Source organism: Spermophilus citellus, assembly GCF_964194105.1.
Source record: "Spermophilus citellus genome assembly, chromosome: 11".
Classification (NCBI taxonomy): Eukaryota; Metazoa; Chordata; class Mammalia; order Rodentia; family Sciuridae; genus Spermophilus; species Spermophilus citellus.
In genome coordinates, this window is record NC_138192.1 from 104,725,504 (window position 1) to 104,747,517 (window position 22,014).

The following is a 22,014-nucleotide window of genomic DNA, read 5'->3' on the forward strand; positions in this document are numbered from 1 at the left end:
AGTTCATGGATTTATTGTAATCCTGACCAGGAGACCTGTGAATGCCTCTGCCTACACTCCCCCTCCCCTTTCCCCTTTCCGTACTCCCACTGAACTGCTATGAAGTCTCAGAAATCCCACTGGACATGGTGACTCAGGCCCCTGATATCAATCATTTGGAGTTGAATATAATATAAACCTATTTGAAATACTGGATCTAGTATTCTGATGCCTCCTAAATCTGTAACAGCAGCACACATCTGTGTACTCACCCCTACTGTGAGGCTTCTTCACTGAGCTCAGTAGATAGAGAGCATTGTGTAGAAAACCCTTCATGGTTGGCCCCTGACTACCTGTCATCTTTGTGCCTTTCCTCAGTGTCCTTTCTGTTCCAGCCACACTGAGCTCTGTGTGGGTCCCTAAGCAAGCCATGCACGGTTAGGCTTTTGCTAGTGGTACACACTTTGCCTGGAAGGAAAGTTCCTTTCTTGCCCTGGCTGGACTGGCTAGTTCTGTTTATCCTTCAAATCACAGCAACCCTGCCCTGAGATGCTTCTCCTGGTACATTAGAGCCTTGTTTATCAGTGTTTCTTCCAGACTTGAGTTCCTTGGGGACAAGGGGAATGCCTTGATCTCCCCTGGAAACCCTCTGTGCCGAAGTAACCAAATACAGGTAAGTTGACCTTCCTTATTCAGTCCATTTTCAGGTACAATGGTAGGCATTCCTATTCTTGTTTTCTTTGCTTAAAACTCATCTAAAAATTTCTAATTTTTCTAGAAGAGCCTTATAAAAATTTGACCTAACAAAAATCTTGCACAATGAACAACAGCATGAGAAATCAGGCTAGATTAGGTTCTTGAAGGGTATGAGATTTCCCTGTGTTTCCAATGTCAATTCTGGGTCCTCAGTGAGGAGAATGATGGGCTAGTTTCCAGTCACTCCAACTCTCAGCAGCCTGTAATGTCATGGGAGCTACATTTTTATGTAAACAAATTAGTCTGGAACTTTTTTTCAAGGCAACATATAAAACACATTATATGCACAGTGGTGCTAGGGTATGTTTCTGGGTGTAGATACTAGATTTGTCTGGACTTTGCTTGAGACCTTAACTTCCTTATTCTTGTTCTTTACTGTTAGGATTGGATATCTTGTAACATGTCAGCTTCAGCTTTATCCCTCCCTCCCAAGTCTTTTTTTCAATTAATTAATTTATTTTAATTAAGTATATATGACAGCAGAATGCATTTTGATTCAGTGTACACCTCCCCAATTTCTGTTTTTTCCTCCAATGTTGTTTGAAAACATACAATCTTACATTTTCTCAGTTGTACATGTGAGAAATTGTATGTGTGTGTGTGTGTGTGTGTGTGTGTGTGTGTGTGTGTATTAAGGTGCTGAAGGACAGTAACAGGGAGAAAGAAAAATACTGCTTTTTCTAAAACTTAAGTGGAAAATAAAGCATTAAAAATTTAGGATGCTTTTAGCTTTGTACTATATCTGGCACAGCAAATTCTTAATAAACTTTAGCCATAATTGTTATTATACTTATTAATATTCTTATTAGCGGTGATAGGATCCAATGCTTAAAAGCGTGTTGTATTTATACCACTGCCAAAGAAAGTGAGGGAAGTATAATCTCCTGGCTCTACATTCCTCATAGGATGTAAAGATTGTATATATCCGTTGGAGTTCACCCAAGCTACTTTTGGGACAAAACAGGATAATGTGTTTGGAACAGAGATCAACAGCTGTTACTCCTCTGTGACATTTCGGAGATGTGGACAGATGTATTCAGATTGACCTTCCTTAGTCAGTGAGTGTGGGAACTGGTGGAAAGGGGTAGGGGGAGGGAGACACAGCAACAGGGAGGATGAGAAGGTTCCCATGGGGGTCAGTAACATGAGAGACCATTGAAAGCCACATTGAACTATTTCTATTTCCTGGAGGTGCTGTGCTAAACAACATGTTAGGGGATGAAGGCCCTTAACATTATTCCGAAAGGAGGAAAACCAAACATGGTCATTTTCCCAAGGCTAGGACAGATCTGCAATCCCTGAAGGGGTTAGAGGTTGCCTCCTACCATTTCAGTGATTGCACAGTCGGAAATAGAAGAGGGTCAAATCAGGTTCAATATAAGATGTAGAGTGAAATACATTCCTTACCTTGCCCTCCCAACCCCTGTCATATTTAATTACCATTCCTGTTTCTAGAAAATATCCAAGCACCCTAGTGGTTTCATAAAATTAAAAAACCAGCCAGACACAGAGCCCTTGGTAACTGTGTCATACTAGCAACAAGGCAGGTGGCTGATCTTCATTGAGACTAAAAGAATAGAGTTCAGTGAAACTATTAGATTTTCATAAAAATAGGATTTTGAGAACAGTAGGTTTTCCTAACAGCAATCTCCGTGGGTTCTAAGACTTTTAAGTTTACCCATCATAACAGCTTAGCTGGAGTCTGATTTGTAGTACTCTTTCTCCATCTGTAACGATGGCCGTCCCCTTCTGCTTTCTTTCAGGTTATCAAGTGAATGAATCCTTCGTCATGGACCCATCCTAAAGCTCAGACCAACATTTCCTGGGTTCACAGAGTGTCCCTCTTGCTGACAGGACACTAATTCCTAGTCTGGCTAGGATTAATTATTTCAAGATAATATAAAAACTATGCAAGTTTTGCTTCTTCTCTACTGGGTCCATAGGTAGTAATGAGAACCACATTTTTCTGTGTAGAGGAAGATTTCATAAGCACATATAGAATTCTAGTGGTATCTTTATGAAGTTGGTGGCTGAAGGTCAGATGTGCCCAGAAAAAAGATTTGTTATCTTTAGAAACTTTGCTCTTAACTACTGCACTATGATTGCATATTAAGCTTTTGTTTGATAAGGACTGTGTGTACCTCTCCCATGACTCTTGAAATTAGATTTCAATTTTTCAAGTCAGTTGGGCTTAGATCTGTATTTTGCTACTACCATGAACCTCCAGTGCAACAGTATTGGGATATGGGGCTTAATGGGAGGTTCCATCTGCATGAATGGTTTATAAAAGGGCTGATTATAAAAGGCCCATGATTTCAGTCTTGCTCTCTTTTGTCCTCTCTTTGTCCTGTCTTTGATATAGCAAGAAGGTCCTTGCTAGGTGTTAACCCCTTCATATTGAACTTCCCAGGCTCCAGAACCATAAAGTGATAAATGTTTACATTACCCAGTCTGTGGTATTCTATTGTAACCTCACAACACAGACTAAGAGAACTGCTTAGTGTGTGCCATTGTGGGCAAGTTGCTTAACCTGGTTTAGCTTTTGTTTCCTTATCTATAAAATGGAGATAATTACAGTCTGAAGCTCCTAGGGGTGTAGTGAGGATTAAATGAGATAAAATCTGCATGATGTTTAGCACACTATCTGGCAGCTCCGAGCTTCTAATAAACTTTAGCTACTGCTTTATAACTTGGAGTGATAGAGCTCATTCTCTAAGTGGTCCAAAGGTCTGTAGGTGATTATTTTAAGCTACTTTTCACAATATTTTTCATGTAATCCTTGATGAAATATTAAAGATTGTTCCTGCAAATACATCTGTTTTGTAATACTTATTTACTCAGTGGAATTAGTTCATTAGTATCAAAGGTTTTTTTCCCCCTTTTTCCCATTTCTTTTAAAGTTCAGCATAATTTTCTTTTAAAGGCTTTGGTTCTGCTAGTTTGAGACAATATGCATAACTTTCTTAAATTCATCTTTGTCTATTTTTTGAATAAATTAAAAAAATACTAACAGCTGGAATAATACTACAAAACCCAAAGAGAGACTCTCAGGCTTTATTACTTTCCCACAATTGCTATGTGAGCACTAGAATCTCTGTAAGGCAGAGCTGTGGGGAAAATTAGAAATGAAAATGAAAAGCAAGCTTCTAGCTGGGATTTAGATCAAAGCAGATATTATCCTGGCTGGCTTGCTCTATGTGAATAGTTAGGGCTTCTTGCTCACAACTCCAAGCTTGACAACTGTAATTTTTGAAGGCTCTTGGGTGATAGTTTTACTGGTAGTGTATTACTGAAGAACTATGCATCCAAAGGAACACTATGGTAATTTCTAAGCCAGGGTTTTCGTGATTCTCATACTGTGAAGTAAAATAAACCCCATAAATATGTAGTACATATATTCAATGATCTTTTCTGATTGATCCAACAAACATTTATTCAGCTCCTACAAGAAGTATGAAATGGAGATTCATTAAATCTCAAGGGTGGGGGAGATTGTCACTATGTGAAGTGTGAACATCATATTGAGTGAGATATTTTCACCTGTATTTGACATAAGAGGAACTGAAGCTATGGCTTTCTGAGAGCATTTAGCTTAGAAAGTGGCCCTACTAGGATTTAGACCCTAAGGTTGTGAGACTTCAACTCCTGTGTTTTTTAGCCACTGGAAGTCAAAGTCAGTTCTCTCCTTCTGCAGTCAGAGTGATAAGTTGAATCTGGGTATGTATTCTGTGTAGGAAGCATCCCTATCTCTCAAGGACCATTTGGGACTCACAGAGGGCCTAGGAGAGAGGAGAGACAAATGCTGAGTGGCTAGGAGTGACTCTGGACTTGACTGTAAGAGAAATGAGTTGTGAAGGAAGTGGGTCTTTGAGTCAACAGGGGAACAGACAGGAATACAGGCTGAAGTCCTAGCTGGTGACAAGGTGAATTTTATGCTGGGTTATTCCTAGTGTCTTATCCTTAGGAAGCCAACCAGGGCAAGATTATCCTGTTAAGAGTAACAAAGAGAGAAATCCACAATTGCAGCCATGGGTAAAGAGAGCCATGGTGGAATGTTTCATTCCTTCAGAAAATGTCTTACACCTGGACACAGGAATACAGCTGTGAATGGGAGAGCCATGGATTTCATACTTTTGTCTAAGGTCTTAGGGGGACACAGACATCTAATAAATAACAGGATGATATGACATTCTTCCACTTTATGAAATAAGTGTGATAAAAATTAGAGCAGGAGAACATGGTTTAGAGTGGTTGGAAGTAGGGACAGTGTGTGTTGTGTGTGTGTGGGGGTCATGGTGGCTGTAGAATGCATTTCTGAGGAGGTCCTATTTACTCTGACCCAGGAAGGATGAGTGTGATTTAGTCAGACGGATTGGTGAGAAGCATCCTAGCCAGAGAGAAAGTGGTAAAACCTCTGAAATTCATTTTTACCCCTCAGTGTCCACACCCAGACTTAGTTCCCATTATGTACATAAGAGCCTATGGAATTAAGTCTCCTGTATTGTATTTTCTCCAACGAGCCAAGTGGTTGGGACTTCAGTACACTTGTTGTTGATGGATTAAGGTGGCTTGTTTCATCATGACACATATGTCCTTGAGTTTCAAGAATAATGTGGACTATGCCTTCCCTGTATCATTTGGGCCATTCTCTCTTTACCTAAGTGTCTCAGAAGACATTGTGTTAGATGTTTTATAAACTAATGCTGCCTGTGGTTTGCCTTACCTTTTTGTCCAGAAGAAATCTTTAATACTGGAGAGGGTTGACTGTCAAGAGGCATTATTGTGCTTCACTTATAGCATAGCAATTCCAGTTAGAAATTTCTATGTTCTAATATTGGCTCCACTGCTTCCTGAGATACTTTAACCCTCATTATGGATCAGTCTTCCCTTCCTTGATGTGGGGATAATAATAGTTTCTTTCTCACAGGTTGTGTGAGTATTAAATGATATCAGGAATGTGAAGTGGTACATCAATGTTATTATTTTGGTGCATAAGTTGGTACATAAAGTATTATAACTGTTATAACTGTAGTAGGGTTTCCCTATGTATTGATGGGTTTAAGGTTCCTATTTCATCTCTGTCATTTCTACCTTGTAGGATATATGAATGTCACTGAATTTTAAGTGTAAACGTGAAACTACTAATGAAATAATTTGTTTCTTTAGTGTGATACATGTTTTTTAAAAAGGGAAAGCAAATGTCAGTTTGAGTTTCTTTTTATTCTAAAGAATGAAATCATATAGAGTTGGTCAACTGATGAAATCAAATACACTTGATTGTTTTATGAGCTTGCGTAAGTTGACTTACTTCAAAGGGCTTTGGCTATCTTGTCTTCACAGTAAAGGATTTAGACCAGATAATTGTACTTTTTTTTTCCATCTAAATTTGATTCACTTAAGTGTTGCCATGGAGATAATATTAATTAGATACTATTTGGTCATCTTTAATATGCTAGATGATCACTGTTAACTTACTCTTTAGCTTTTCATTATGAATCATGGGAAATCGCAGGACATCCTTATTCCTACTGTACATATTCTTAGGCGGCATCATGAGTCTCAGAGGTCCCCCTCCTAGATCTGGGTAGTCTGGTGGCTCTAGACACTGGTGACCTTTAAAAAAGTCCTTCTTTAAGTTGTCCCTGGAAAGACATCAGGCCTTGAGTAAGACCTTCTATCCTCTAACCCGATGGAAGGTCAGAGCCAAGAGCACTGAGTTACTTTGCTACTTCCCTATACTTCAGAGGTGTGACTGAATTGCTCCATAGGACTGAATAAAGTATCATTGTAGGTCACAAGGATTGTGTTTGTGAGAAAATTGAAATGTAGACAAAGGGGGTCTCCTAGGAAAGGAAACACTTTTGATTTCTCATTTATTGAATCAGGAGAGAGAGACATTAAAACTATCTTCATTTATAGTTATGTCACTGAAGATGTTCACTGTAACATTTTAAAATAGCAAAAAATAAAAAAAGCAACAACACTGGGGGATAATATAGACTAGTATACATCAATTAAAATGATCTTTATAAAGTGCTTAAGTTTCAGGATTTTGAAATGAGCCAGAAAATTTTGCAGAAGACCCCAATAGCACAGGAAACAAAAGCAAAACCAGTCAAACGCCATTAGCAAAGGAAATAATCAATAGAGTGAAGAGAGAATCTATAGAGTGGGAGAAAATATTTACAAGCTATACACTTGACAAGGGGTGATATCCAGAATATAAAAAGAATTAAAAAAAACTCTGTGGGGGGGACCAAATAACCCATTAAAAATGGGTAATACGGGGTTGGGATTGTAACCCAGCGGTAGAGCACTTGCCTAGCATGTATGAGGCATGAGGTTTGATCCTTAGCACCTCATAAAAATAAATAAATAAAATAAAGGCATGTGTTCATCTCTAACTTAAAAAAATGAGTGAATGGGTGATAGACCTTAACACACATTTCTTAAAAGGAGACACAGAAATGGACAACATGTACATGAAAAAACTGCTCAACATCACTAATCATCAGGGAAATTCAAACCAAAATTACAGTGAGATGTCAACTTACTCCAGTAAGATTGATTATTATCAAAAAGGTAACAAGCACTGGAAATACCATGGAAAAAAAGGGACTTTGTACACTGTTGATGGTAATGTAAATTAGTACAGCCATTATGGCAAACATCATGGTGCTCCTGCAAAAAATAAAAAATAGAACCACCATATGATCCAGCAATCTCTCTCCTGTGTGTATATCCAAAGGAAATGAAATCAGCATGTAGAGGAGATATCTGCAGTCGTATGTTCATTGTTGCACTATTCACAATAGCCAAGAAGTAGAAATAACCTAAGTGCCCATGAACTGACGAAAAGAAAATGTGGTACATATACATCATGGAATACCACACAACCATAGAAAGAATGCAATCCTGTCATTTGCAATGATATGGTTGAAAATGAAGAACATTATGTTAAGTGACATAAGCTGAGAACAGAAAGACAAGTATTCTGTGATCTCACTCATATACAGAATCCAAAAAAATTGATTACACAGATGTTGAGACTAGGGTGGTGGTTACTAGAGGTTGGGGAGAATGAGGGATGGATAAGAAAAGGTTGACCAATGGGTACTAAGCTATAGTTAATTAAGAGTAAGAAGAAGTTCTGATGTGCTAATGTGTAGTAGGGTGCCTATAGATAGCAATAATGTACTGTGCATTTCAAAAAGTTGGAAAAGATTTCAAATGTTTTCATCATAAAGAAATGATAAATGTTTGGGGAGACATATACTTTACCTGATTTAAACATTATACAATATATACTTGTGTTAAAATATCATGAAATACCCTATTTGCCCGTAAATGGATGGAGTTGGAGAATATCATGCTAAGCAAAATAAGCCAATCCCCAAAAAACAAAGGCTGAATGTTTTCTCTAATATTCGGATACTAATTCACAATAGGGCATGGGGCACTAGAGAAGAATAGCATTACCTTAGATTAGGTAGAGGGAAGTGATGGGAGGGGAGGGGAGGGCATGTGGGGATAGGAAAGATAGTAGAATGAAACAGAGATTATAACTTTATGTATATATGTGACTGCATGACCAATATGATTCTACAACATCTATACTCAGAAAAATGAGAAATTATATCCCATCTATGTATAATATATCAAAGTGCATAACATAAATGCATTCTACTGTCATTATAACTAATTAAAACAAATAAAAAATTAACAGAAAAATCATGTAATACCCCATTAATATGTAAAATATGTTTTATGTACTAGTTAAAAATAAATTTAATTAATACATGCACTTAAATCACATGGGAAAATGTTTAAGATATAACAGATAATAATATATACCTGTTGAAAAACTATAAATAAAACATGATAGCAAATGTGTAAAAATCTTAAAAGTCAGATGGAAAGCAGTGGATAGAATAGCAACTGTTTATATATCAGGTGAGGAGATTATAGGTGAACCTTGATTTAATGTGTATTTCATCTTTAATATGTATTTCATCTTTTACTTTTATAGTAAGAATAAAAAGCAATACAAATTATTTTTTAAGAATCATACACAAAATCGCAAAGTACAGTAATTATATAAAGACCAGATTATCGGAAAAGAGAAAAAAATTACCAGAAAAGTTCTGAGAAAGCCATTGATTACCAGACCCTAAAGGAGGCACCAGGGGAAGAGGGTGGAGTGGGCGGTGCTGGTGGAGAGGTTCTATCTGCAGAGGACCTGGAAATGGGAGGGGCAGTGGGCTCCTTGAGGAACCTGCTGTGAGGCTGCTTCTTATGGTCTGCCACTCAACATCAAGTGGTTTCCTGAGGGACATAGTGAGCATGAGATATCAAGGGGCTTTTGGTTACCCACTGTCCCTCTAAGAACATCAGATGTCTTCTGACAGCTTTGCTTAAGGAACCTCCAGACCCTCAGCTGGCTGAGTGCATGTAAGCAAAATCCATTTAGCCAAGTTCCTAGAAGTGAGCTGGAAAAAGCTTGGCATCAACTTGGCATTGAGTGCTGAATGTTCCATAGGGCTACCCGATAACCAGTACAAATGTTTTAATTCCTAACATTTATAACTCCTTTAAACACTTAATGCAGACATTTCTCCACTCTTCAGGACAATTCTCGGTGTAATTTGGACCTGGTTTATTCCTACCTTATGAGAACTTCTCCTCTACAAGGGGGCTTGTTTTTTTTTGTTGTTGTTGTTGTTGTTGTTTTTTTTCCTTATAACACCTTGTTTGTCTATGCTGAAGTCCCTGCTGGATTTCAGGCACCCATTTTTCACAGCTCTGATACCTATCAATAGGAAATAATTCTCACGAGCCCATCATGTAGTGACCAGTGCACTTTTTCAGTGATAAGAAAAGTCTCGCCTTTCAAAGAAGAGACAAAAATCTAAAGTCATCAAAACAATGTAACATCTGGTATGAAAGTCACAGTGCCCTGTGGTTTGGGTCCCTTGATCATGTGCTCTAAGGAAGTGAGTTGGGGGTTTCCGTAGATGACGGAGACTCTCAGGCCCAGGCAGGTGTGTCTCGAGTTCACTTCACACTTTGGGTTCCTCAGGGAGGAGGGGCTGGAGCCCTGGCCCTTGTTAGGACAATGATGCTCAGGCTGCTGCTCTTGGCTCTCAACTTCTTCCCCTCAATTCAAGTAACAGGTAAACGATTTTGATTTCTTCCTCCTCTAGGTTTTCTTTTGTGTCCTTGCAATCAGCGTGGTTTATGTTAAATTTTAAATAACCTGTGAAATTAGTAGTTTGGCTTTCATATGGTTACCTTTAATTTAGAAACTCCTTGATTCTCAGAATACAGAATAGTTCTTTAACAAAAGTTCTTTGGAAGTAAAGAAGCTTTTACTTAGCTGCTAGTTGATAATGTCCCAAGAACTTTTAGCGTATGTACCTTTTCTCCCCCTTGAGTTTAAGAAAACTGTTTCAAGTAGGTTTGTTCTGAAAGCTTTGAATTTAGATTGCCTAGGCTCACTTCACAGATCCAATTCTTATTAACTGAGCCGTTGCTGGTATTTAAGATTTTCAAACCTCAGTTTCCTTAACTATGAAATGGGAATGATAATAAACCTCATCTTAAGGCCATTGTGAAGATAAAATGAAATAATCCAAATGCAAAATGCTTGGCTAGCAAGATCAGTGTTGGTTTTATTACTATTACTTACCTGAATTACTATTACTATTTCTATTAGAATTGAAGGAGTTCCAAAGCAAATCCTGGAGTCACCAGAGAAGCTGGTACAGTGCAAATACTAATAAGTTAGTATTCTTTTACTATCGGCTGAAGTCTGTTTAGATTAAAGTCCATAAAACCCAGTAACTACAATGAGGAGTATGATACTTCTGACACTTGCAAGCACCTACTTGGAGCATTGTCAATTGTCACAGCCAGGAGGTGGTTATCACAACCAACCTTTGCAATATTTCAGATCAAGAGACTGAGGGGTGGGAAGGTCAAATTCCCCAAGGATTTACAGGTTCCAGTTGTTGGTGGCAGAGTCCAAACCACAATAGCTTGACTCCAGAGCCTGTGGTCTTGAACCTTAGGCTATTTCACCCAGCATGACCTGATTTGTAATTGCATAGACCAGGATAAATCTATGTAGAATCATCTTCAGAAAACCACAATTTTTAACAGAAAAAGCTTGTTTGGGAGGGTGGAGTAATACGTTCATTCAACTTGTTCTTGGAGTTAGAAAAGGGTCCTTACCTTTGCTCAAAAATTGGACTGATAGGAGTCAACAGGTGTGTTTAAGTAAGGATTGTTATTTATTTATTTATTTTTCCCCTGGAAAATCTTTTGCAGAGCCAGCATCTTCAATTTTCTTTCTCATTTATTTTGGTGGCACAGAGACTACAAGATCTGTTGGCAGTATTCTTAAACATCAACTGTGTGCACTGCAAAGAGTATACGTTCCCAGCCTGCAGAAATACAATAGTTACATATCTGTTTTTGTTGTCTGATACGCTAGTGAGCACAAACTGTGCATATTGATAACAGGTGTTGATATAACAAAAGACATGGGCTGGTAACTGGTTATGTCTGGTGTCTAGTACTAAGCATTTAGAGCTACTAAATACATTCTAAAAGAATTTTTAAAAATTTATTTTTCGAAGTTTTTTTTTCACTTCTTATTTAAGGGATCTTTAGAATTTATTTTAAAAGAATATTTACAATGTCTTAATTTATTAGACAACAAGGGACAGACCAAAAACTATTTACCAGTAGTAATTGTACACAAAATGCTTTTCTGATGTGCTTTGTGAACAATCATCTATCATTAATTTTTCCACTCGCTTTTGAAGATTTTTTTTTTTTGGTAAGACTCAAAGCTTTGCATTTTCCTCTTTAGAACATTTATTAAAAGGGTGTAAGTAAAAAGTGGTTAGAGATTTCACACATGTAGAACATTTGTTTTCTACATTAAGATACATTTGCTTTTGAAATGTCAACTCACTTTCCTAATAACTTTTAGGATTTGATGCTGTGTGGCCATTAATAAAGGTGAATGGGGTGAGCGTAGAGGCCATACTTTGAAATGCCTCTTTTAGTAAAAACACTTGTGAGAAAAAAGGTAATTTCAACATATGAAAATGTTTGATCCGTTCTAATCAAATGCTGCAAAATCTTTCTTGTGTTTTTCATTTCTTTTTGTTCACCCCCCCATAAAGTTACAGGTAAGGAAATTCTCTGGTGAAAATGCAATTGTCATCCCTCGAATTGTAAGAAGCTACTATTGTCTGCATTGAGGTGTGTGTGTGTGTGTGTGTGTGTAGGTGTGTATGTGTACATATGAACAGTTCATTATTAACACTGATTTAATAATTCTAACTCACTAGTTCACAGTACGGCTTGAAATACCTATTTTATGATGATTAAGCCTCACTTTACTCTTCATGATTTTGATGGTCCTGTAGGAAATCTTTATGGCTAAATTAAAGAAATGATTGAGGCAGAGTAAGGAAACCTTAACTTGGACAATTTCTTTGCTAAGGCTGCATGCTTTCTATGAGATGTGGATAATTGTGCAACTGAGATTCACAAGACAGGATTTTGTTGGACACTGGACTGTGAGTCCAGCCTGGAACAGCAGGCCTCTGGAAGAAAAGGATTCATAATTAATGGTAGAAGGGGTGTATATGTAGGTAATACCTGGCATTGTTGATACATTTTCCAGCCAACACTGGTTATTTTTCAGCAAACTGATCATTCTGTATGAAGATAAAAATCAGGTATCACTCCTTATTTTTCCACAAGAGTTTTTCTTTCAGTTTCTTCCCAGACCTTAGCAAAAAACTGTCAAATGACCAGTTTGGACAAGATTAATCTCTCTAATGCTGTTGCATTTCCCCAGCACTTCTTTTTCTTAGAGAGGCACAGAAGGCAGGAAAATGATTGACATTTAATTAAAAAAAAGTCATTGGTAAAACAGAGCAATTAAAAACTTTATCCTTAGTTCAGTCTTCAGCAAATGACTCCTCTGCAGTAATTTGTACAAAGAAAGAAGTAATTTACTGCTCACAGTTTAGTGTTGCTCTGGGGCTGGGCTTGGGAAAGTAAGGTGAAAAGATGAACATTGAAAAATACAATGTAATCAACAGTTTGCTGTGTTTACCTAACTTCCAACACACTGCAGCCAGTTTTTCTGACTTTTAAAAAAGAATTGGGTCTCTTGTTAGTTGAAATAAATTTGATGGATGTTTTAAAAATGTGGGCATTGCTTAAGCATTTATTTTACTCTACCACCATGCTCTAAGATAATAAATTACCTTATTATTTTTTCTTTTTTAAAGCAACCACCCAGCAAGGGCTTTTACATCAAGGACCATAAAATTAATATAGATATATCAATTCCAGGAAATTGAATGAGTCATTGCCACAGACAGATTAGAAATAGAAATGAATCTGTGATCAGAACTCTGAAGTGCTCACATGCTATAGGTGGGAGGAGAATCTCGCTGCCTCCTTTTCATTAGAGGTAGACCCTCCTTTTCTTGTCTTTCTTCTTTTCTTGAGAAATGCCCTATGATTACCATGTGGCATGTCCCTTGCATGGACATCTTCCTTCAAGTGTTTCCTGCAGGCAGTGCACTGAAACAAAAATCCCAGCAGAAAATGCCATTTGTGGCTTATCTAAAACAATAGCTCTTTATATTAACAAATATGGGCATTGATGAAGATCACAATTCATTTCAGCCTTCCTAAAACTCAAAGGGCAGGTACTCTTGCAAAGCACAATTATTTTACAGCAGTCGTTGCAAGGGATAAAATCTTTTCATCTTTGTTAAGTTATTGTTTACTTTTTCTCCATAGAGGTTAGACCATTTCTGTAGAGAGTTTAGCCAATCATCAGAAAAAAACCCAAAAAACATCTGGGTGGTTTTTGACTGACTGGAGGAGTCTCTGATTTTCTATGCTGTGTTCAAGTATCTGTGTGTCTCTTTTGTGGTGATTTCATGAACCCTTTTCGGTTAGTGTTATGGTATTAGTACCATCATCACCAACCAACCAACCAACCCATAAAAAGCTAAGAAAAGAACAAAAACCCCAACATACCCAGACCTTTTAGTCTGAGGATTGTTACATGAGAATCAGTCTCTGACACCATAGGGAAGACATCCCAGGTCCAGGCTTGTTTGCAAGCTGGGTGTCCGGAGGTGCATAACTGTAGTCCCAGCTACTCCAGAGACTGAGGCAGGAGGATTGCAAGTTTGAGACCAGCCCTTATCAACTTAGTGAGATCCTGTCTTAAAAATAAAAAAAAAGGGCAGGGGATATGTAGCTCAGCAGTAATCCACCCTCAAGTTCAACCCCCAGTGGGGGCAGGGCAGAGGTGTTTGCAAAGTGGGTGTTTAACATTTTGCCTGTTACTCTCATTTTGATGACTCGGAACTCTAGAAGAGAGGTGTGCTGGTTGGGATCAAGAGCTACCCACTTGCTTTCTCTCTGAAAAAGGGAGTTTCAAACTCTTTGGCCTTAGTAATTCAACTAATTTCATACTTGGTCTGTTTGTCCATCCAAGTTATGTGTATTTATGTTCTCTTTGCTAGCAGAGAAGCTTCCAGATGGTGGAGAATTTCTTATTTAATTCTTTTCCACTCCTTTATCTCTAAATCACCATTACCATCATCTTTTTCTTTGTCATCATCTTCATTATCTTGGGGACTCTGGCTGACAAGGTAACTAGGTTAATGGTTCCTGATGGTATCATTCACAATTACTCACAATTTACTTTTAGTCTCTAATCTAATTGTGAGTCCCTCTCCACAGCATCTGAATCACCTCATTAGCTTACAATCCACCGTACAATGTACAGATTACACCAGCAACCCATCCCACATTCTAACGATGACATATGTTCCCTTACTGAGAACATGGGTGGGTGTTTGAATTTTTAAAACTTTGCTGAAAAAGTAGAAGGTTGTATACTTGACACACACAATACAGTGTTAGAACATCATTTAGCTGCATTTGCAGCCTGTTGGACCCAATAACTTACTTTTATATCGAACACTGCTGCTAGTAAGGGTTTGTAATTTAAGATCAGGAAGCTTCCATTTCTGATCCACAGACTCTCTCTCATAGAGAATGGGTGATATATGAGGAGAGTTTCCTTTTACCCTGAAATCCCTGGGGAACTAAAACAGGGTGTTCGCAAGTTCCCACTCTGTCTTATGCTTTGGCAAGACAGGTCCCCATTTGTATGCTTATTCAACAGATACTTATTGAATGTCTTCTATGAGAAAGACACTAGTCTGTGACAGATAGAAAAACCCACTTTGAGAGTCACAGAAGTAAAAATGAGAATTGTGAAGTCTTCCTAAAATTTTTTCTTCTTTTCACTTAGGACCATTGTGAATAATACTCTATCCACACTACTTTATTATATGGAAACAAGTATAAACAGAAACATCCAGAGAAATGTGGAATTCAATCACAGATCTTTAGAGATGAGAGGGAACATTAGAGATTGCCCAACTTACAGAAAATAAAGTTGTATTTTGATGGCTTCTAGAAGATGCTGATAGGAAGATGACATTGCAAAAATTTTTGGCATTTTTGGATCTTTTTACATATTCTGACAATCTTCATTGGTACCCTAACATAAGACCCTCAACTCCCATAATGCAGCTTTCTTCATTGACTCACACACCTGCACTCCCCCTTTGTGACCTGACTGAGGCTCTTTCTCTCTTAGAATGTGCTCTTTATCCCTTTCTGCCCATCTAGATGCTCCTGTCTTTCACTTTACATCTTTGGTTCAAGATCCACCTCCCCGAGGAAGCTTTTCCAGGATACTTCTGCCTTTATTATGGACTCAGAAGAGAAGTTTCTATGGGAGTGTAGCTCACTTTAACAAATATTTATTAAACCTCTCTTGCATTTTGGAGCCTGAGGAAATAGAACAGGAAAAGAAACATAAAGACTTTGCACACAAGAATTGTTTATGTAATTAACTGAGTTTTCTCTGCTTTCATGGGTTTTACAATTTGGTTAAGAAAACTACATATAACAACATCAGGAAGTGGATAAGTGATAATATTTGGCATCCTCCTACCACCCATGGCTAATTGATGCCTTCATAACTTTGCATAAATTATTCTTGCAATCTGGAATGTTCCTGTACCTGTCATCTGAAGGTCCTTTTTGAGATCCTAAATGACAAATTAAGGGACTTCCTTACCATTCAAAACTCCCCAAATTGTTACTGTGTGAGTTGACCCATCCGTTTCTTTTCTCTAGAAGACTGTGAGCTCCTCGAAGGCAGGATCATGTCTTATTTATTCTTACATACATGCAAGCATGTATGTATTCAACAGATATTTGTTAAAGAAGGAAATGAACAAACTAACACCCAAATTAGAATACATGAAAGAAATATCTTGATAAGATTAATGTAGGGGCTGGGGATGTGGCTCAAGCGGTAGCGCACTCGCCTGGCATGCGTGCGCCCGGGTTCGATCCTCAGCACCACATACCAACAAAGATGTTGTGTCCGCCGAGAACTAAAATAAATAAATAAATAAATTCTCTCTCTCTCTCTCTCTCTCTCTCTCTCTCTCTCTCTCTCTCTCTCCCCCTTTCCTCTCTCTTTAAAAAAAAAAAAGATTAATGTAGGATGGTAAGTCTTTATGGAGAGTTCAGAATTGAGCAGGGCTTTAATAGTATATAAGATTTGAATGGATAATGTATTAATGAAAATTGCTAACTAACATTTCTTTTGCACTTATATTGTTACTCTTATTCTAGCTGAATTTCCCTTTATTGATCATTTCATCTTTGCCCAGTTCCCATGAAGCAGTTACTATGATTATACTATTGCAAGATAAGAAAATTGAAATACTGAGCAGGTAGAGTAACTAGCTTGCAATCACAGCTGATAGATATAGAAATTCAGATAATCTTGCTCCAGGTCCACGTTCTTATCAACGCTATGTTGTCTGAGGAAGAAATAATATTAATAAGGAAACTAAATCAGGAAAGTTGTTTAATGTTCTTGGAACAGATGATAAGTCAAAGGTGTGGAGGCTAGAAAGGAAGAATCAGACTAAGCAGGGGGTTGAATACTGATAAAAGAAGTTTAAATTTTATTTTCAAGGCATTTTGAAGCAGCTGAACTGGATAAGAAGAAAATACTTTGGAATCCTCATCTTTGGGGCATGGAGTTGAATGGAGGGGGTATAACTAGGAAAGCAGAGAGTTCAACTGAATCTGAAAACCACTTCTTGTTAGGAGTCAGCTGAAGATCAGCAGAGGACACAGAGAATGTGGTGAGAGAGGGAGGAGGGGGCATGCCAATGAAGTCAAGGGAGGAAGTGTCAGGAAGAGACAGTGGGTGACTGCATTGAATGAAGGAGGAAAAGAGGAGTGAACAATTGCTTGGGAAAGAGGCCAGCGGGACTTTTGAGTTCAGGCAGAGCCATTGGGGAAAGAAGATGAGACTTCACAAGGTTAAGAAAACATGGAGTGGTCAAAATAGAGACATCGAAAAGAAGAGATGGATAGATACGCTGAAGATGATTAGGAACTTAAATATACTATGGTATTTTATATATGGTCAGGATGTAATAAATGTTTACAGACTGAATGACTCAATGGAGTTTGACATGTGGAAGGAGCCAGTGCTGGACTTGAGTGTGTGTGTGTGTGTGTGTGTGTGTGTGAGAGAGAGAGAGAGAATGTGAGTGTGAATGTGTAGGTGTGAGCAGAGTGTATGTGTGTGAGAGAATGTGTGTGTTGTGTGAACATGAGAGTGTGTGAATGTGTTGGTGTGAGTGTGTGTGTATGGCGCTGCAGAACTGGAGGGGGAAGGCTTATAGGAAAGAAAGGAGAAGTGGGAGAGGAAAAAGAGGAGGGTGGGAGGAGTTTTTGCAAGGAAATGGGAGTATTAGAGATAGGAGGACAAATCTCTAAGATGGAGGGGAAGAGAAGGCCTTACAGGGGCAGAGATATGTAGGGGTCAGGTGAGTCATTCCATGCTGGCAGACCTGAGAGTGAAGACTGTTTTGTTAAATGTGTGTACATATGTTAAGTTCTCTGGGGATTGGTCCTAGAGTTCTGTGTCAACCTCTGTCAACAAGGCCAGTGGGATAATGCATACTCGACTCTAAGGACTTAAACCCATGTGTACTTTAAATTCTTGCTTGAGCACTCATAAGTGCACGACATGGCTGGCTTGACCTCAGCTCGTGGCTGAGATAACAGGGTCATGAAGTTCAAACCAACCCTGCCCAAACTGGGCAGGGCTCCAGTTTCCAGCAAAGAATGTTAATCTCAGTAACTCCCTGTATTTTTTGGGACAAGGACATGGCTGCTTGACCTTGGCTTTGGGAAAATGAAGTCTGCTCTTTTCTGCCTTCCTCCCCCCCCAGACTTAAAAGTTAAAGACAAAAATCTGTCAAGAAAGGGAAACATAATTAGGAGCTTTGGCCTGTCATACTGTGAGTCAACTTTTATAGGTCTCAGTTTCCTCGTCTGATATATGAAGGGGTTGAACTAGAGGACATCTCAAGTCTATTCTTTTTGTCTTAAAAATGCTTCTAATGTGGAATATTAAAATGCTTTTTATCAACTCTAACATGGCAACTCATCCACTTTACCCCTTGTGGGTGCTCTTATGATTTGATAGTGCAAATACAAAGAACTGCAAGCCTGTTATCTCTGAAATCTATTAGAAAGATTAATAACCATGATCTTAGATGCTAACATGCTTAGAAATGACTACAGCACTTTGGGGGACAATATTGCCCTATCTCTTATTTTCCTATGTAATATGAAGGCCTATCACAGTAGTTATTTCCAAATTTCTGAGCCATGACACTTACCTAGAAAATTCCGGATATGCCAAGGTGGTCCTGAGCAGGCTCTTTAAAGGTGTAAGATTTAGGGAGAATGAAGTAGATAGAAAACATGTATTGTATTCCCTACAGAGTGATTTTTGCATGAAGGCTCAGAATGATGATGGCTCAGGAGGAAAGAAACTTGGTTCCCAAGTTTGGTTACTAGATTAAAATATATGTTTAGAAAGCAATATATTAACAGAAGGGATCACTTTATACTTCTGAGTTTTCTTTGTTAACTGAAATACTGTCACAATATTTATGTAGGGAGTTATAAACCCTGCTTATCTACTCTTTGGATAACAGGTAACTTCTAGAATAATAAAATTTGATTTGGGGATGGTTCAAGTGGTTTTGGGTATGGCTTCCACTTTGATTTGAGTTAGGATTAATCTTTTAAATTGTACTTCTAGCATTAGGAGATGAGAGGAAGATTGGTAGGAACTGGGTGACATTGCACCCAAATTCATCTGGCTGCGTGTGTCAAGAGTTTCTGTTCTAAGGTGCTCACACCCTGCATTGCTGGGCGGTGTCTCTGAGGGGTAGGGTGGATCACAGAGCAGGCAATGACATTTTAGCAGTTTTCATATTAACTTCCATCCTAAAGCAGATGACTTTCCAATGTACATTTTTATTTCTGATTAGCTTCCTTAAACTTTTCCCAAACAGATTTCCTCTCTTAACTTATTTTGTCAGCAGTGTCTCCACTCTCGCACTCACCCAGTCCATGGACACCTAGTCAGCTTCTAATCCTGTTCACCACCCAGTCTGTGAGACTGAGTGCCAGTGTCTTGTCCACCCCTTACAGCCCAGCAGCTACCTCCACATTGCAGGCCTTATGAACTCACATGGATGCTGCAGTTGCAGCCTCCTGATTGATCTCTCCTGGCTTCTGACCTTGCTCCTTGCTGCTGTTTGAAGAGACCCCAATCACACCTTGATGTTCTTAATGTCTCTGGTAGCCTTCCTGGTAAAATCCATGTACCTTTTCGTAGCCTTAAAAGCCCTCAACATTTGGTATCAGCTATATTCATCTATTTCCCCCTATATAAATAAAATGTTCTGCTAGTTCCCAACAAACCCTTACACTAAGGACATTTTCCTAATCAGCTTGTCTAAAATTTTCCACAGGCCTCACAGCCCAGGTAAAGGGTAGAGAATATAAAAGTTTCTAGAGTCACCCCATTTGGAATCACAACCCCTTCCTGTTGTGTCCACAACTGTGACTGCCAGTGACCCTCTCTAGGGTTCCTGTACCTTTCGTGGGTTTGGAGTGTAGCTAAGTGTGTACCTGCCTTGGGGTTTCTCCTAGGGGGAAGCAGCTCTGTGGTTTGCATCTCCCCATCTCCCCCAAACCAAGCACATTAGATCCCACCATTAACTTGCTGCACAAATAGCTTTGCAAAGGTAGAAGTCAGAATACCAAAGAACCATTCTCTGGCAACTAATCAAAATTTCAACTAATCAACAAAAGTGTTTGTTGATTGTTTTGATAACTTTTTCTCTCAAAAAATGAATGCCTTAGATCTATCTCAGGGCTCAGATGGGACTTTTTCCTGCTGAAATATTTGACCTCTGAGTTACTTCCTAATAGTTGCATGTAGCACAATAATATTTTAAAGGGACAAGGACAAGTGTCCTTTACACTCTAGTGTCTGCCTATGAAAGAACACAGGGTTAAGGCTGTGGTTAAACTAGAGCTGGCCAAGAGCAACTTCTTGCTTAGTAAATTTATTGATTAGGCTTCTATTTCTATTTGTATTGTTACTTATAATTAATTGTCCTTGTTTGAATTTAAGTTACTTTAGATTTTGTTTTAAAATCTTATGGTCTATTAATAGAGCTAATGTGCTTGATAAAGTTGATAGGAGAGACATGCACAGTCTTGGACAGGGCTGGTTAGTTCTTCTGACTCTCTCAACAGATGACTTGCTTCTGTTTTCATAGACTCCTCTACACAATTCTCTTTCCTTCTGGTTCTGTTAACTTCCTGGTCCCTTCACCCCTTCAGATCTAAAGGTGGTCATAACCTTGCTGCTACAAGCCACAGTGGTCACACATTATGTCCCATTGCTATCTCCATTGTATGCACGGTAGCATTGCCATCTCCGCACCTTTGCCAGTCATCTTTCATAAATGATCCCTCCATGTTGCCCTATTTTGAGTATGCTGGAATCCTGAATGAGACCATATATACGCATATGTATCATGCTTACTGAAAGTCTTTTTTTTTTTTTTGACTTTCCTTAAATCACATTTCTTTGTGAAAATTGGGAAAGTTTCAAGTTAACAATCAACTAAGAATTAGATGCAATGACCACAAAGTTATTTTAAAGCTGTAACCTACATTTTTTTTCATTTTAATATTAATTTTGAGAGTCTGGGGCCCTTTGATGCACGATATGTCTTTAGTAGCTATGCTTTTATCTCCTCAGTAGCTCAAAGGGGATGACAAATGGTGCTACAGCCTGGTGGACGTTCTGTATTCCTCTTTCTGATATCTGAATGAAGCCAAGCCAGAGGCTGGTTATCAGAACCACAGACTGTTGAGTGAGAACAGAGTTAGGCTTACAGGTTCCAGAGCAAACACTGGATGGGCCTGTGGGGAAGCCTGTCCATTATGGAGCCTGAAAAGGAACAAGTGGTCAGATGGCCAGATGCTGAAGGGTGTTCTAAGGCCCAAACAGGAAATGTACTCAGAGGAAAGTTACAGTAACTTAACCAGCTCTGTGGTCAGAAGGGAGGTGTTTTGTGCCAGGGCAACTAGTTTCACCTTTTCAATTTGCTCACAACATCATAGGGAAAGATGGCTGAAAGGAAAAAGCTTTCATTTTCTTTGGTTCCTACCTAACATGTTAAATTCTGTTCAGTCAGAATCTTAAAAAAAGGAAACAATACGATTAAGATCTTATAACCTGATTTTTTTTTCAACTGCAAAAGAAACTCTGGCTGTGATGCGCATAAATGGAAGGCTATATAAAGTTCTTAAAGGTTCTGGAGGAAATCATATTGCCAGCTCAACACGTGTCTTTCTAATTGCTTCTTTAGCTTCCCAGTGCAAACTTTATGCACTGCTACAGACTCCATGTGCCTCTATATGCCGTTTTATTTGTGAATGGTGCCCAGGATACAGAAAAGGAAAGATGGAATATTGTAAAACAAATGTAATTCACAAAAGCCCCAAAGTTAAGGATTTACCCAGTGAGGGTTGGACTGAAAATTGACTTTGTGTGTTGCACACTTGGACAAGCTGAGATGAAAGAGCTTCAATGGTATAATTACTGCTTGTGCATTGGAATTAATTTTTAAGAGGCATTTCGTGTGAACCTATAGTCTGTGGACCTTAATTGGGATCTGTCTATGACCTTCAGGAGGTATTTCAAATTGTTAGCAAAATGTTTTGTGTATACTCATC

The 22,014-nt window shown here is 38.5% G+C and overlaps 1 protein-coding gene across 1 annotated transcript in view; it reads left to right on the top strand.

The window, feature by feature from the left end:
* Window positions 1-9,835: 9,835 nt before the first annotated feature.
* Window positions 9,836-22,014, top strand: part of CD28 (CD28 molecule) — a 29,112-nt gene continuing 16,933 nt past the window's right edge. The window contains exon 1 of the mRNA XM_081262394.1: window positions 9,836-9,908. Within this exon, the coding sequence (XP_081118520.1) occupies window positions 9,851-9,908 (58 nt within the window). The 5' untranslated portion in view covers window positions 9,836-9,850. The remainder of the gene's footprint in view (window positions 9,909-22,014) is intronic.